Raw genomic sequence first — 12,619 nt, forward strand, 5'->3', positions numbered from 1 at the left:
TCTGACTGCTGAGTCGTCGCTTTATCAGAAAGCAGAAACTCGTAACTCTCCATTATTATTGAATTGCTCATTTCGGGTCTTTTCTCCGGTCCAGATGCTGCGCAGACATTTTCTTTCTTTCTTTTTTTTTTTAAGAAGTGGTAAAACTGATGAAGAATGAGTAACTGGTTCGCCACTAATTACTCAGCCTCCATGTGTTTAACTTCTGACAGTGTTTTGATGAAGTTGCTTTAGTAACTTCATCAAAACAGTCATTCTGACTCAGCGTTTAGGTGACGACCACGTTACGTTTGCTTTAAAGCATCGTGTGGCTCGTTAAAGGTGAAGGGAGGAATTTTTTTTATTTACATTTTTGGGTTTTTAACCTTCAGACGTCCAATTCACAAATTTAAATCTACCAAAAGAAAAAAAAAAAAATCTAGCTGTTGGACTTTTAATTAAAAGATAATAATCATTAATTACACTTTAAGTATTTTGTTGGTGGTAGTCTAGTAATCTTAATCCTCTGTGGTTGCTTTCATGTTAGTGCGTGTGCTGCACAGATGTAAGAGGTTAATTGTACAACAGTGCGAGTTTTCCTGTCGAGGGAACATTGGAAGTAAAGACATCCTAATAAAAAAATCTAATGAAAACAATAGAACCGGCACGCTGAATATCAACACAAGCTGCTGTGAGACCGTTCACCCTCACGTACTGATGGAATATACGACCAAATCTCTGAATATACACATTTCACTAGTTGTTCTGTTCTGTGCACGCAGCATCTACTGCACATCTGTCCATCCCGGGAGAGAGGTCCCTCCTCTGTTTCTCTTTCTGAGGATTCCTCCATTTTTTTGTTTTTTTCCTGCTACAAGGAGTTTTTGACGTCTGGGGAGTTTCTCCTCCCTCGAATTGAAGGATCGCTCACCGTACAGACTGTAAAGCCCACGGAGGGAATGTGATTTTGCGGCGTGGAAATAAAAAACTGCACAGACTTTAAAATGACCTCAGATAGAGATCTATAAAACTGATTTAAAAATCTGTTTCATTCTTAAATTTATCACAATAATAAACAAATATAAACATAGACTGTGTGACATTTTAAACTTAGCTACTGACCAGAGAGGAGAAAGTGCTCAGATCTACTGCACGAGTAAATAAAACCACAGCGTTGAAATGCAGAATAATGTAGATTATTTACACATTATATTTGCTGTATTAAGAATTATTGATGGATTGTATTATAATGTAGAACCTGGTAAAGGTGGAGCTAATTTAGACTATTTCATATATTTCATCAATATTTTAACCGTAAGTTTTTAATCTGTTATACTTTTATTTTAAGCTATAATTTGTTTTTACCTTGTTTTATTCATTTAAATCCACAAGATAACAAGTGACTCAATTAAAAAAGTACAATGTTTGCTTTTCAGATACAGTGGAGATAAAAGTACAGTAGATGAAAGTAAAGTCAAACTGTATTTTTACAGTGACTTTCGTCCACTGTCGATAAACCAGCAGGATGCGTCAGTGGTTGAATCATCTGAGCCTGAGGATCATCGCGTGTTTTCCATCGATGACGGTCTTCAGTCTCAGAGGCTGGTTGAGAGTCAGACTGAGAAGGACGCAGGGCCGGAGCAAAGGATTATGGGCCGTATGAGGAGGAGATGGCACCTCTACAGATCCCTCTGCTCCCCGCTCAAACAACTACAACACTTTTCGTCGGACATGTTCCCAAAGTAAATGAATTTCAGAACGTTGCCACTGTTTGACAGTTCATCAGTCACAGTCTGTAATCCGCCTTCACGCACTTTGTTTCAGAGCTCAGGAGGACGAGCCTCTCTCGGTTTGTTCCCATGCTCGCGGCACGCCGGTCCCCCAAGTCATCAAGGTGTTAGAAGGCGGGAGGGGGAACTGGAAGTAGAAAGAGTTTGTCGTGCCGGCTGGGCCCCACCACCACCGCCACCACCGCCACCACCACCCTTCCTGAGCTGAACTCTTGAACCCCTCCCTTCCCGCTCATGGGGTAAACCTCTTAACACACGCGCCTTTTCTCCGCCGGGTCGGGCCGAGGTCTCCAGCCTTTCACACGTCGGCCACTAATGAGGTTTCAAAACTCTCAGAGCAAGGTGAAGGGAGCCTGACCTCCACACGAGAAAGGCTGAGCTGCGGAGAGACGGCAGCTCCCGTCGGTCAAATCACTTCTGACATTAAAACCACAGAACAATGTGCAGTAGTCTGGCTCCGTGGGGGAAACGGCGAGAGAAAGCACAGCTCGCTCAGAAAAAACGCTCAGTTTGACCTAAAAACAAAATGATCGACGCTGCTTTTTTTCGGGGAGTTCAATATGATGTGCGCTGCGACCAATGTGGCGTTTATGGTTTGTGATAAAATTCATGTCTGTGAGTCATTAAATTATTTACGTCATTTGTGAGCCGTAGCCTGCTTTTAGCATCGGTGTAGGAGCGTGGGAATCAAAACCAGAGGGCCATGCAGTCTTTCTCCAAATGTTTGAAATATTCAAAGCGGCAGAAGGTTGGATTGTTGTTTCTTTTTTGGGGGGCAATATTTGGAAGTCAGTTGAATGAGAGCTGGAGAAAAAAATGTCATACTGGAAGTTTAATAATCTTGTCCTCTTCCTTTTCTTAATAAGAAACTTCTGAAAGCACTGATCTGAAATCAATCTCAGTTTCTTCTGATCTGCAGAGTCAGAGAGCTGTGAAGTTCAGACAGTTTAAAGTTTTCAGTCTGATCGTCACGTCTTCAGTTTATGAATTTAAAGGCTGATTATTGTACGTGAATATTAAATCTGTAGAACTTGTAGCACACAAACAAAGATATGCAGATTCTTCGCTCTCCCGTTGGATGATCCTCAGAAAATACATGTAATGAAATGAAAAATTCATCACTTTTTACATTTAGAAAATCAGTTCAGTAAAACAATAAAGAGTTTATATGTTTAAATATGTGAAATAAAGGTCGTTTAAACCACATTAAGTCTTAGTGAAAAGATGAGATGACAGCAACTCAGTGATGGAACATAATTGAGTACATTTACTCAATTACCGTAGTTAGTTGGAGGCAAATGTTTAACCTGATAACTTGGGTTACTTTGCAGTTTGCGTGCTGCAAACTAAATACAGTTAATTGAAATAAGTTATCGTGTCATCAGATAAAAAAAATAAAAAACACTCAGGAAAATGCTGAGTATTGCATCCGATAATTGGTCGACCCATGGCAAATAAATATATATATATATACATGTTTTTATGTACTTTTAATAAAGGTGCACTATGCAACTCTATTTTCATATGCAAATACAAAGACAGAGACAAAAAGCTCTTAACAGAAGAAAAAACAGTTTTTACATCTCTATTTTAAAGCATTGTATTTAAGTTATAGCGTGGTGAAAACAAAAGAAGAAAATTTACCTTAAATTGTGACCCCCCCCCCCCCCCCCCAAAAAAAAGCTACATAGTGCACCTTTAATATCAGATACTCTAAGGCTTTTACTGTTTGCATGCATGACGTTCACTTTCACCAGCTGTGATTTAACACAATATCTTTACATTTACTCAAGTATGATTTTTTGGGTACTTTTAGCATCACTAGCAGCCGCTGTGATGAGCTCACAGCCTCCTGAGCACCGCCGAGTCCGTTAGCTTTAGCGAAAATTAGCGGATTTAGTCTTGTTCTGTTTTCTTAAATGACAACAATATTAAATTAATTCATTTACATGTAAAAACTATGAAAACACATAAAGTTGGGCTAATTTAGTTTCAGCTAACTCTAGCTTGCTGCGGCTATCTCACAGCTAGCTTTAGCATGATACAGTCTAACCCTGTTGTTATAGCTGTTTAGCTGATTAGGCTGCTAATAAAGAGTCTATAATGATAAATAAAACTTTTTCGCCTCACGCAATTTAAATTAAAATTAAAATATAAAGTTGCTGCAATTTTTCTATTATGATAATAATATTACATTAATTACATAATATATAATTATGAAAATACATAATTACATTATTATGTGACTACTACTCATATAAAACATTGATCAGTGACATTCCAAACTCCAAATTAAATAGACATAAATTATGAGTAATATAAATAATAAAAACAAAAATATATTCAAATGAATCACATTTAAGTTATTCAGTGCTGTTTTTAAATAATTGTCGCTCTAAGCTGGTAAACATACAGATAATTTAACTTTTGCTTAAAGTAATTTCACTGTTAACAATGAAAAGCTTTGTAAATTATTTATAAAAGCTGTAAAGGTTTATAATCATCAGTTGCACCTTAAAAATGGCCATCCAAATAATGTTTATAGATGATATATTAACAATTGACAAGGTTTTGTAACATCAGTTGCAACTTTACAATAAATAATTGCATATAATTGGTTATAAAGCATTGTGTTGTTTGTTAACAGTGAAACAACTATCAACTAAAGTTTAATTGACTATAAATTTACCATAATCTTTTTGACGCACCTCTGTTTTGCTGATGTTTGTGAAAACAGCGTTCACATCACCTGTTAAAATAAACAGTCCAAATCAAAACGGCAAAAAAATAAAAACAGAAAAAGAAACTTGACTTTATGTTAAAACTAACAAAAAACTCATCGCCGTTTTATAACAGATCTTATTTTTTATTGAGGAGAGTCAAGTTGGGCTTTCCATTTTTAGAAAATAAACCAATGACAATATTACAAATAATGAAATTGTTACATCATTCACAGGGTTACAGTCAATATACATTTATACAGAAATACAGGATCTCCCACATCAGTCACAGTGGTCTGAACCGGCACTGGTCTATAATGTGGGCTTTTAAAGGACCAGGGTTGGGGGGAGACACATGTGAAGATCCCCCGTCTGTAACAACCAACAGCCAGAGTGGTGGTGGGAGGGGCAGGGAGGGAGGGAGGGAGGGGGGAGGGAGGAAGGAGGCGACAGAGGGGAACACAGGTGCTGTGAGACGCCGGCTCCCTCTGAGCAGCAGCCAGCGTTCGTCCATCGGCAGCCTGCTGAAGCGTCCTGCTGCAACATTCACAGACTATCTGCACCTGAAAAACTCCAACGAGCTACATGTTGAGCACGGCGGCAGTAGAGGGCGCTCCGGTGCCTCCTGCTGCATCCGTCCAAACAGGAGCCATTTTCTGAGGCAGACCTCTCGCTCTGACCATGCTGTGGCTGGGCGGCGTTCAAACGCAGCCCAGCGGGTACAGCCTGGCACAGCCCGTGTTTATGCACACTATCATGTAACAGTAACACTGAGACTTTAACGTTTTTTTTTTCCCCTCCGTCCTTCAAAAATTGGCACGCGGTGAGGGCAGGACTGAGTGTTTTTTTGTGTTTTTTTTTAAAACTTATTCGCTTCACAGATGTAAGAGGAGAAAAAGTACAGCGATGTGTTGCTGAAAAAAGCTGCAGCGGGCCAAAACGTTGGTGTGAAACCATCATGAGAGTCTCGACCACGCTGCGCCGACTTCGATTTCCAGAGGGAAACTGTTAAAAGTCTTTCTGGTTTTTTTTCAACCGGAGAGGCCGGAGTCTGCGTGCGTGGATGGCATATTTTTGGTGCTGTAAAAACTTCACCATAAAAGTACATCTGCAAAGTGGGAAGTGAAGGGTAGGAAACAACTGCTTTGGAAGGAGAAAATGAGCGAGTGAATCATCTGTATATACAAATCTGGAGCTGGAAAAAAAAAAAAAAAAACAGTGGGTTTAACTTCACCAGTGATCCGATGTTCAGACTGCCCCCTTTTGTTCTGAGAGAAATCTTTACGGTAACGGACAATAATCTCACTTAAATGAAATATTCATTTAATTTCAGAGAGGTGATGAAAGAATAATCACCACATAAAATATCTGTCAGAAGTGTGCCCTCCATAAAAAACTGCACCGGATGAATTAGTAACTCAGTTTCCATACATTTTTCAGAAGTCTAGAATTCTGGAGATCAGGGCGTTTCTTTTTTTTTTCACAGCTTGTGAGCTCTGGTGTGAAAGAAAAAGAAAAAGCAGCCGGTCTGTTGTTGAATCAGAATCACTTGGAAACTCTTGACATGAGTGCGTCAATTTCTTCTGGCACTGGCAAGAGACGTAAATACTTCTCGCAGCGCTTTCAGACACTTTACGTTCGATCGAGAAAGGTTTTTGGGAAAACACCAAACTAATCCTTTCTGAAAAGAAGCTCAACAACAAGTATTCCTGGCAGTATGCAACAAAAAGTCAACTTCAGCACTCTTTTATGTCTAGCAGTAAGTATTTCTTTAAGGTAGTCGCTTCAAGCAAAGTTCAAGGATAATTGCTTGATTAATAACTCAAAGTCTTGGCAGGATCCGTGGACAAGCGCCCGAATGAGCTTTAATGGAGCCCGGAGCAGAAACTCAGCAGCCTTGTGTATACTTCGGATTAATTTCTTTCTGAACAACATTAAGTGTTTTTCCTGACGACGGAACATTTGCCGTACCATGAGAAGATGTACGACCTCCGAGCATCAAACTGATGAGCTGTTAAGTATTGAGAAATGGAAAAGGAAGACGGTCTAAAGCTCGGTTTTAAAAAGCAAACTGCACGTTGGCATCGGTGGCATTTAGGTCACAGCATCACTTCTCGTTCGCCTCTCAGCTATGACTAACAGCTCATGATTCTCCTCCTCCAGTTTCATGTTATAAAAGCTTCCAGGGAAAATATGCCTTCTGATGTGTTGAACTGCAGATGAAAATAACCGAGGAGAGGATTACGTAGCAGAAAGAGAATCAGAATCCCTCGACTCCCGCCTTTGAATTATCGGGACAGCCAGAGATAATGAAAGGTAGAACGGCGGGGGCTTTGGTGCTCAAGCTGTCTGTAGTGACACCGCCAGAAAAACTCGGGTCAGGTCTGAAGGAATCGCTGTCCGGTTCGACGGAATCTTTTTCTCACACATAGTCAGAGACATGCAGCATCAGGACAAGACATCAGACAACTGCACCACTGATGAGTGTCAGCTCTCCCGCTGCTGTTGGTGCTTTTGAACTCGCCGAGACGAAACCAGACAACTGCAGAAAGCCGACTGTGTGGAGATCAGTGGGAGCGGCAGACAGGTGGCTGACAGGCATGTGTGTGATCAAGGGGAGAGAGAGGGAATCAGCACCCGGACAGAGCGGCTGTGATCGGGGTGCGGCCGCCCCGCTGCGACCGGACACATCGTACCGATGGCTCACAGCTGGACGTCCATGTCTAGCTGTCAGGTCTCGAAGCGGAGCCCAGTGGGAACCCCGCGCTGCTGATATCGTTTACTGGCTGTGTACATAAACCGGCGACTCTCCGGGGAATCGCTGCATCGCTACCATTTCCGTGTCCCCCCCCCCCCCCCCCCCAATCCACCTCACGCACCTTTACGCCAGTTCACAGGTGACAACACAAAACGGATGATTGACAGCTGTGTACTCATGAGACAGCATTGTTCACAGGAAACCGTACAAGAAATGCATACACTGTCCGCAAAATAAAAATCAGGGCTGCTTATCTACATTTTTGTGCACCAACATGATTCATGTTTCAAAATAAAGATTTTCTAAGCATTGATGGAAGATCCAGAGTGTTTGTTGGAGTCAAACAGTCGACTCAGTGCAGGAAAAAAAAAAAGGAAAAAAAAAAAAAAAAAGAAAGAGAGAAACTAAAAGTGATCATAAGAACAAGTCAATAATATCCATACAGCAATTGCAAAAATATAACACGTTGCATTTTTCGTTTTTTTTTTTCATTCAACAAACGCCTGATTGTAAAGTCTGTGTGTGTAAAATAACCGTGTGGTATCAAAACTGTAATACTTTAAAACATAAAAAAAATGTCTCTTCAAAAGGAAAACTGGAAGAAGAAGAAGAAGAAGAAACATTGAGTATAATGCAGCCACATTATAATCTGTAAAGTGTGTCAAATCCAAGCTCTTACCAAACAGAGTTCTAGTAATTGCAGCAAATCAAAGCACTGTGAAATTAACCACTCACTCAGCATGCGATCAAACACGAGTCCCGACGGGAGCCACGGCTTCTTTGTGCATGTGGTGTGCACGTGCGACATGTGCACATATGCACGAAGATGAACAATGTAACGCTGTTTCAGGACGTACTGTGTGTGTGTGTCTGTGTGTGTGTCTGTGTGTGTCTGTGTGTGTGTGTGGATGTAAACAGTAGAACCTGTTTCTTCTCGTGTGAATCTATGGAGGAAAGTTTTTAACAAGCGATTTCTTTTTTCACAGAATAAGAGAAGAAAACTGAAGCTGAGAACAAGTTGAATCCTCCCCGCGGTCGGTCAGTCCTTCTGCTCCTGAACTGATCGGTCACAACTGTTGCGGCAGGTCTAGTGCATCTGATATGTACAGTACAGGATCATGACTGAGGGTGCAAAAACGGGGGAAGAGTTCTATTTGGCAAGCTGTGAGTATTTCACTGTGAAAAAAGGAAGAAAATAATAAACAAACTCGTCATTTTTGCCTAAAGTGAGAGGAAGCATGGTGAGACGGAATCTTCATCACAAAATTTCACACAATATAGAAAATTACTTGCAATGAGAAAAATGTTTTTTTTGTTTTTTTTTTCTTGAGCGTCGATTTCACTCGGTGAGTTGTCAGTCTGAACGGATGTGTTTTTGACATCAGTCTATGCCAAAACTTGTCCATTTCATGGTTTTTTAGATGTATTTTTTCTCCTGGGGAAACAGCTGGGAGCGCTAACGTCAGGTCCATCAGTCTCCTCTGCAGTTTGCCTTTCAGAGGCCCACAGAGAATTCTGTGTTTCCTCACGATGTCCAAAAATTAACAATGGCAAAGACAATATCCACACCGTGTTGAGGATGGGCTCGTCTCCTCAACTCTTCCTTGTTTCCTTTTTTTTTTTTTGCCCTTTTAAAGGGTAGCTTTCCTACTCAGTTCGTCTAGTGTACAACCTTATATCATCTATAAATTTAGATAAACTCCTTGCCTTTTCTTCAGTTTTTCTTTTTTTTTCTTTAAAAAATTCTTTACAAAATTATCAGAACAAACAAACCGAAAAAATAAAATGTTCAACATCAAATGAAAATTGGTGGAAGATTGAAAAAACGTGTTGCTGGTCACTTCTAACCTCCCGTGTTTCTAGCTCCAAAGGTGGGTCGGCTGTGGGCCCTCTGACGCCCCTCTGACTGCACGGACTTTTTATTTTTTTGTTTTCCAAGACTCTCCACAGCTGATCCCAGGGATGGAGGGAGAGTCAGGGTGAGGGGATGAGAGGAGGAGAGAGGGAAGTGGAGAGGGGAACGGGGGGATGAATGGTAGTCCGGCGGGAAGACCAGACACACTGTAACGCGAAAAAAACATCCACTCCATCTTCGACACCCAGAGCCCTGCATCCCAACCGCCTTTTTTATTTCCCCCTCTGCTCCGCTCGGCAAGGTCAAACCTCCACCGACTGGATCTGGTTCATCTGCGCCCGCATCATCTGGACGCTGTTCAGGATCTTCTTTTGATGGCCTGCTAACGTCACACCAACCCTCAGGATGTCCCTGTGAGGAGAGACACACGCAGATGTCAGACCACAGACTATAAACAGTTCTTCCCCTCCGTCTCGCTCTCTGTCTCTCCATCTAATTATCTTATATTCTGCCTACTTATCAGCAGCCGTATCAATTATCAAAATTACATATTAGCTCAGAAAATCAGAAACCCCTTTCTCTGCAGTATCGATACACAGTTAATAGCTGCACTTTTATCATATCACTCTCTCCTCTCTGCGGTAGGGAGAGGAGACACACACATCAGTGTTTCCGACCAGCAGCTCGCCGAGCCAAAGCATGACACGATCTTTTTTTTTTTTTTTTTTTAAATATCTTTAAACCTTTGATTTCCAACTAAAATGTGTTAGACAATACAATTGGCAAACTCTTTTCAGGAATAACTCAGATGTCGCTGAGGTTGTGTGCGTCAAGTAAGCGAGTCTCCAGAGAGACAGAGAGAAAATGACAAGAAAACAAGAGCATGTGTAAGTCGGTTTTACAGCCACGTCACAGAGGTGAACGCTGCAGTGCTCGGTGTGTACAGTAAAGGCTGTGTGTCTCTGAATAATTGATACAACTCCTCGTGACCCAGTCCAAACTGTGACTTTCCTTGCAAGCTGCTGATTATAGTGAATGTGGCTAGCCAGGGAGTTAGCTGCAACTTCGACCCCTGTCCATTTAAAGGGGCTCTACGTAACAGTTTGTAGTAATTCAAATCACTGTATTATTGGCCATATGTGAGCAGATTGTAGCATTACGTGAAAAATCAGAGCTTCCGCATCTCTCTCGGGGACCTTCCGTGTCTGTGTATGATTTTGTGAAAATTGTTTAATGACGCTGGACTCTGGATTTCTTTGTGAAGGACTGGGGTTGGATTTTCCAAGACACTGAAGAATGTGACTTTACGTAAGTTCTCCGGTGGCTCATCTCAGTGCCTCTCTCTGCTCTGCTAACAGAGAGCAACTGTGGCTAATGTTAGTTTAGAAATGGAGCCTGCTAACATAAACTAACGGCAGGCTTCCGACACATCACATAACTTCCACGGAGCCCCTTTAAGGTGGACTGACCTTTAAGGTGGACCAGCTATTCTTATTCGAGTGACAAACAACAACAACGACTTTCCTGGTGGAAATCCTGCACATTGTTTTCTAAAATCCTGATCTAAAGAGATCTAAGTGTGATATTTATAGTTCACTACAGTCATTTTGCTGTATCGGTTATTCCCCCAAGTATCGAATATTGATATTTTTCAAGGTCTTATATCAAAGTTAGAAATGATTACAACGATATTGTGACAAAACTAATACGCGCAGCATCTACACACTCTGATACAGTGGGTGGTGGTAAGCACCTTTACAGTGAATAAACACAGAGAAGAAGAAGAAGATCTATCTATCTATCTATCTATCTATCTATCTATCTATCTATCTATCTTTCTATCTATCTATCTATCTATCTATCTAGCTATCCATCCATCCATCCATCCATCCATCTATCCATCCATCTAGACTATATGTCTAAAAATATCGATAACATAAAATAACAAGGTAACATCTGGAGCTCTGACGAGGAGGCTGACAGAAAAACAGCTGGGAAAAAAGAAAACGTGATGACTGAAAACTGAGATGACAGTGAAGTAACAGGCGTGAAACTCAGTCATATAGGGGAGAAGCAGCTGCGTGTTCATCCCTCTTTGAGGCCAGAAAGCGTATATAATCATAGAAAAATGTTTGGATGCCACTTCAGTGTTTATTTTTTTTTTCTTCTGTGACTGACAGTTGTGGTTAAACCCCACCCATCTCCTGCCACCAAAACAAATGACTGCAGATTCACAACATCTCGTTGACTCAAGTCTTTTGGAGACGCACATCAATCATCTCGGGGTCATGCGCCAGATCAAAAAAATGCCAAAACAAACAGAAAGTTACACCTCGTAAGAAGGGAGTGGCATCGGCTCCAAACATAACTTCCTCAAAGAGTTCTTTATCCACGGTAAAACAATAAAATTCCTCTCGTCTGATTCTGAATCTCAACAGCAATCACACTTATTGGATTACACATTACCATCTGTTTTATTGAAAGAATTGAAGCTCAACATCTTTGTGGGTTAATCTCTGGCTCGTGATACTGGAATGACTTCTACTGGTTTCTCTAACGGGGGCATTTTTGACATAATGAATGATTTTTCTAATACTTTATCTCATAACCCAAAGTAACGATGTTTCCTCTCAGCCCTTAAACTGAGGTCATGGCGAGGCCTGCTAACACATGGCAGAGAATAAAGGGAACTGTTATGGCTTCGAGCTATTGTGCCCACTGTTCAGCTTTGTAACTGCAGTATTACGATCTGCTAATTACACACAGCGCAGCTTGTGTCTTTTATAACGGGCCAGAGGCAAAGTCTGGTGCTCGTTCAGGTTTTGGGGATATACGAGACTCAGCAGACCCGCCTCATGAGATCGTTTTCCTCCTGTTTATCAGGCCCAGAAAGGCAGGAATCATCAGTACTTACTCCATGGTCATCTGGGACACCACATCAAATGTAGAAAAGTCAGCGTTGGCGAAATTGTCTTTGTACTGTCCCATCTTGATAGCATCCAGCCATTCGTCCACAGTGCTGAAGCTGGAGAAGTCTGGGATGCTGCGGTCCAGGAGAGGGAGATGAACACTGAGGGGGACACAAGAAGAAGGCATTAGGAATAACGATAATACAAAGTGGCATGTCTGACATCACAGCCAGCCTAGACCACCTGCGTGTGATTCAAACACGAATTATTACATTACATTTTCAAAAGGCGAGACAGAATTGAGAGAATCCCACTGGCCTTATCCGTGAACCAACATTTTCCAAACTGATTCCTCATAAAGTGTGTTTTCCAAATGAAGTGATAGGCTTCAGGGAGCCAATATATCCACTCAGTGTCTGTGGAAAATCTGGCCCTCGGTCCCGCGCTTCCACCACAAATGAAAGTACAGACAGGGATAATGGAAATCAGTAAAGCCTGGCTCTCAAAGAAACTAACACCCAGAGCAAAACGCTTCAAAATGTTTTGTTTTGAAAATTGCACAACTGCTTCAGTCCAGGTTTCGCCCAAAGCGTTCGTGGGAAGGATCT

The 12,619-nt window shown here is 41.4% G+C and overlaps 1 protein-coding gene across 4 annotated transcripts in view; it reads right to left on the minus strand.

Moving 5' to 3' along the window:
- Window positions 1-4,615: 4,615 nt before the first annotated feature.
- The window catches only part of ephb2b (eph receptor B2b), a 136,367-nt gene continuing 128,363 nt past the window's right edge, over window positions 4,616-12,619 (minus strand). For 3 of the 4 annotated variants that reach the window (XM_030420400.1, XM_030420398.1, XM_030420399.1), the window contains exons 15-16: window positions 12,017-12,172; window positions 8,848-9,513 (exon numbers count right to left, since the gene is read on the minus strand). In XM_030420400.1, the coding sequence (XP_030276260.1) occupies window positions 9,405-9,513; window positions 12,017-12,172 (265 nt within the window). In that variant the 3' untranslated portion in view covers window positions 8,848-9,404. Of the gene's footprint in view, window positions 9,514-12,016; window positions 12,173-12,619 lie in introns of all 4 variants that reach the window. The other variant, XM_030420397.1, reaches the window with a different exon arrangement.

This window comes from Sparus aurata, chromosome 6, assembly GCF_900880675.1.
Source record: "Sparus aurata chromosome 6, fSpaAur1.1, whole genome shotgun sequence".
In the NCBI taxonomy this organism is placed as follows: Eukaryota; Metazoa; Chordata; class Actinopteri; order Spariformes; family Sparidae; genus Sparus; species Sparus aurata.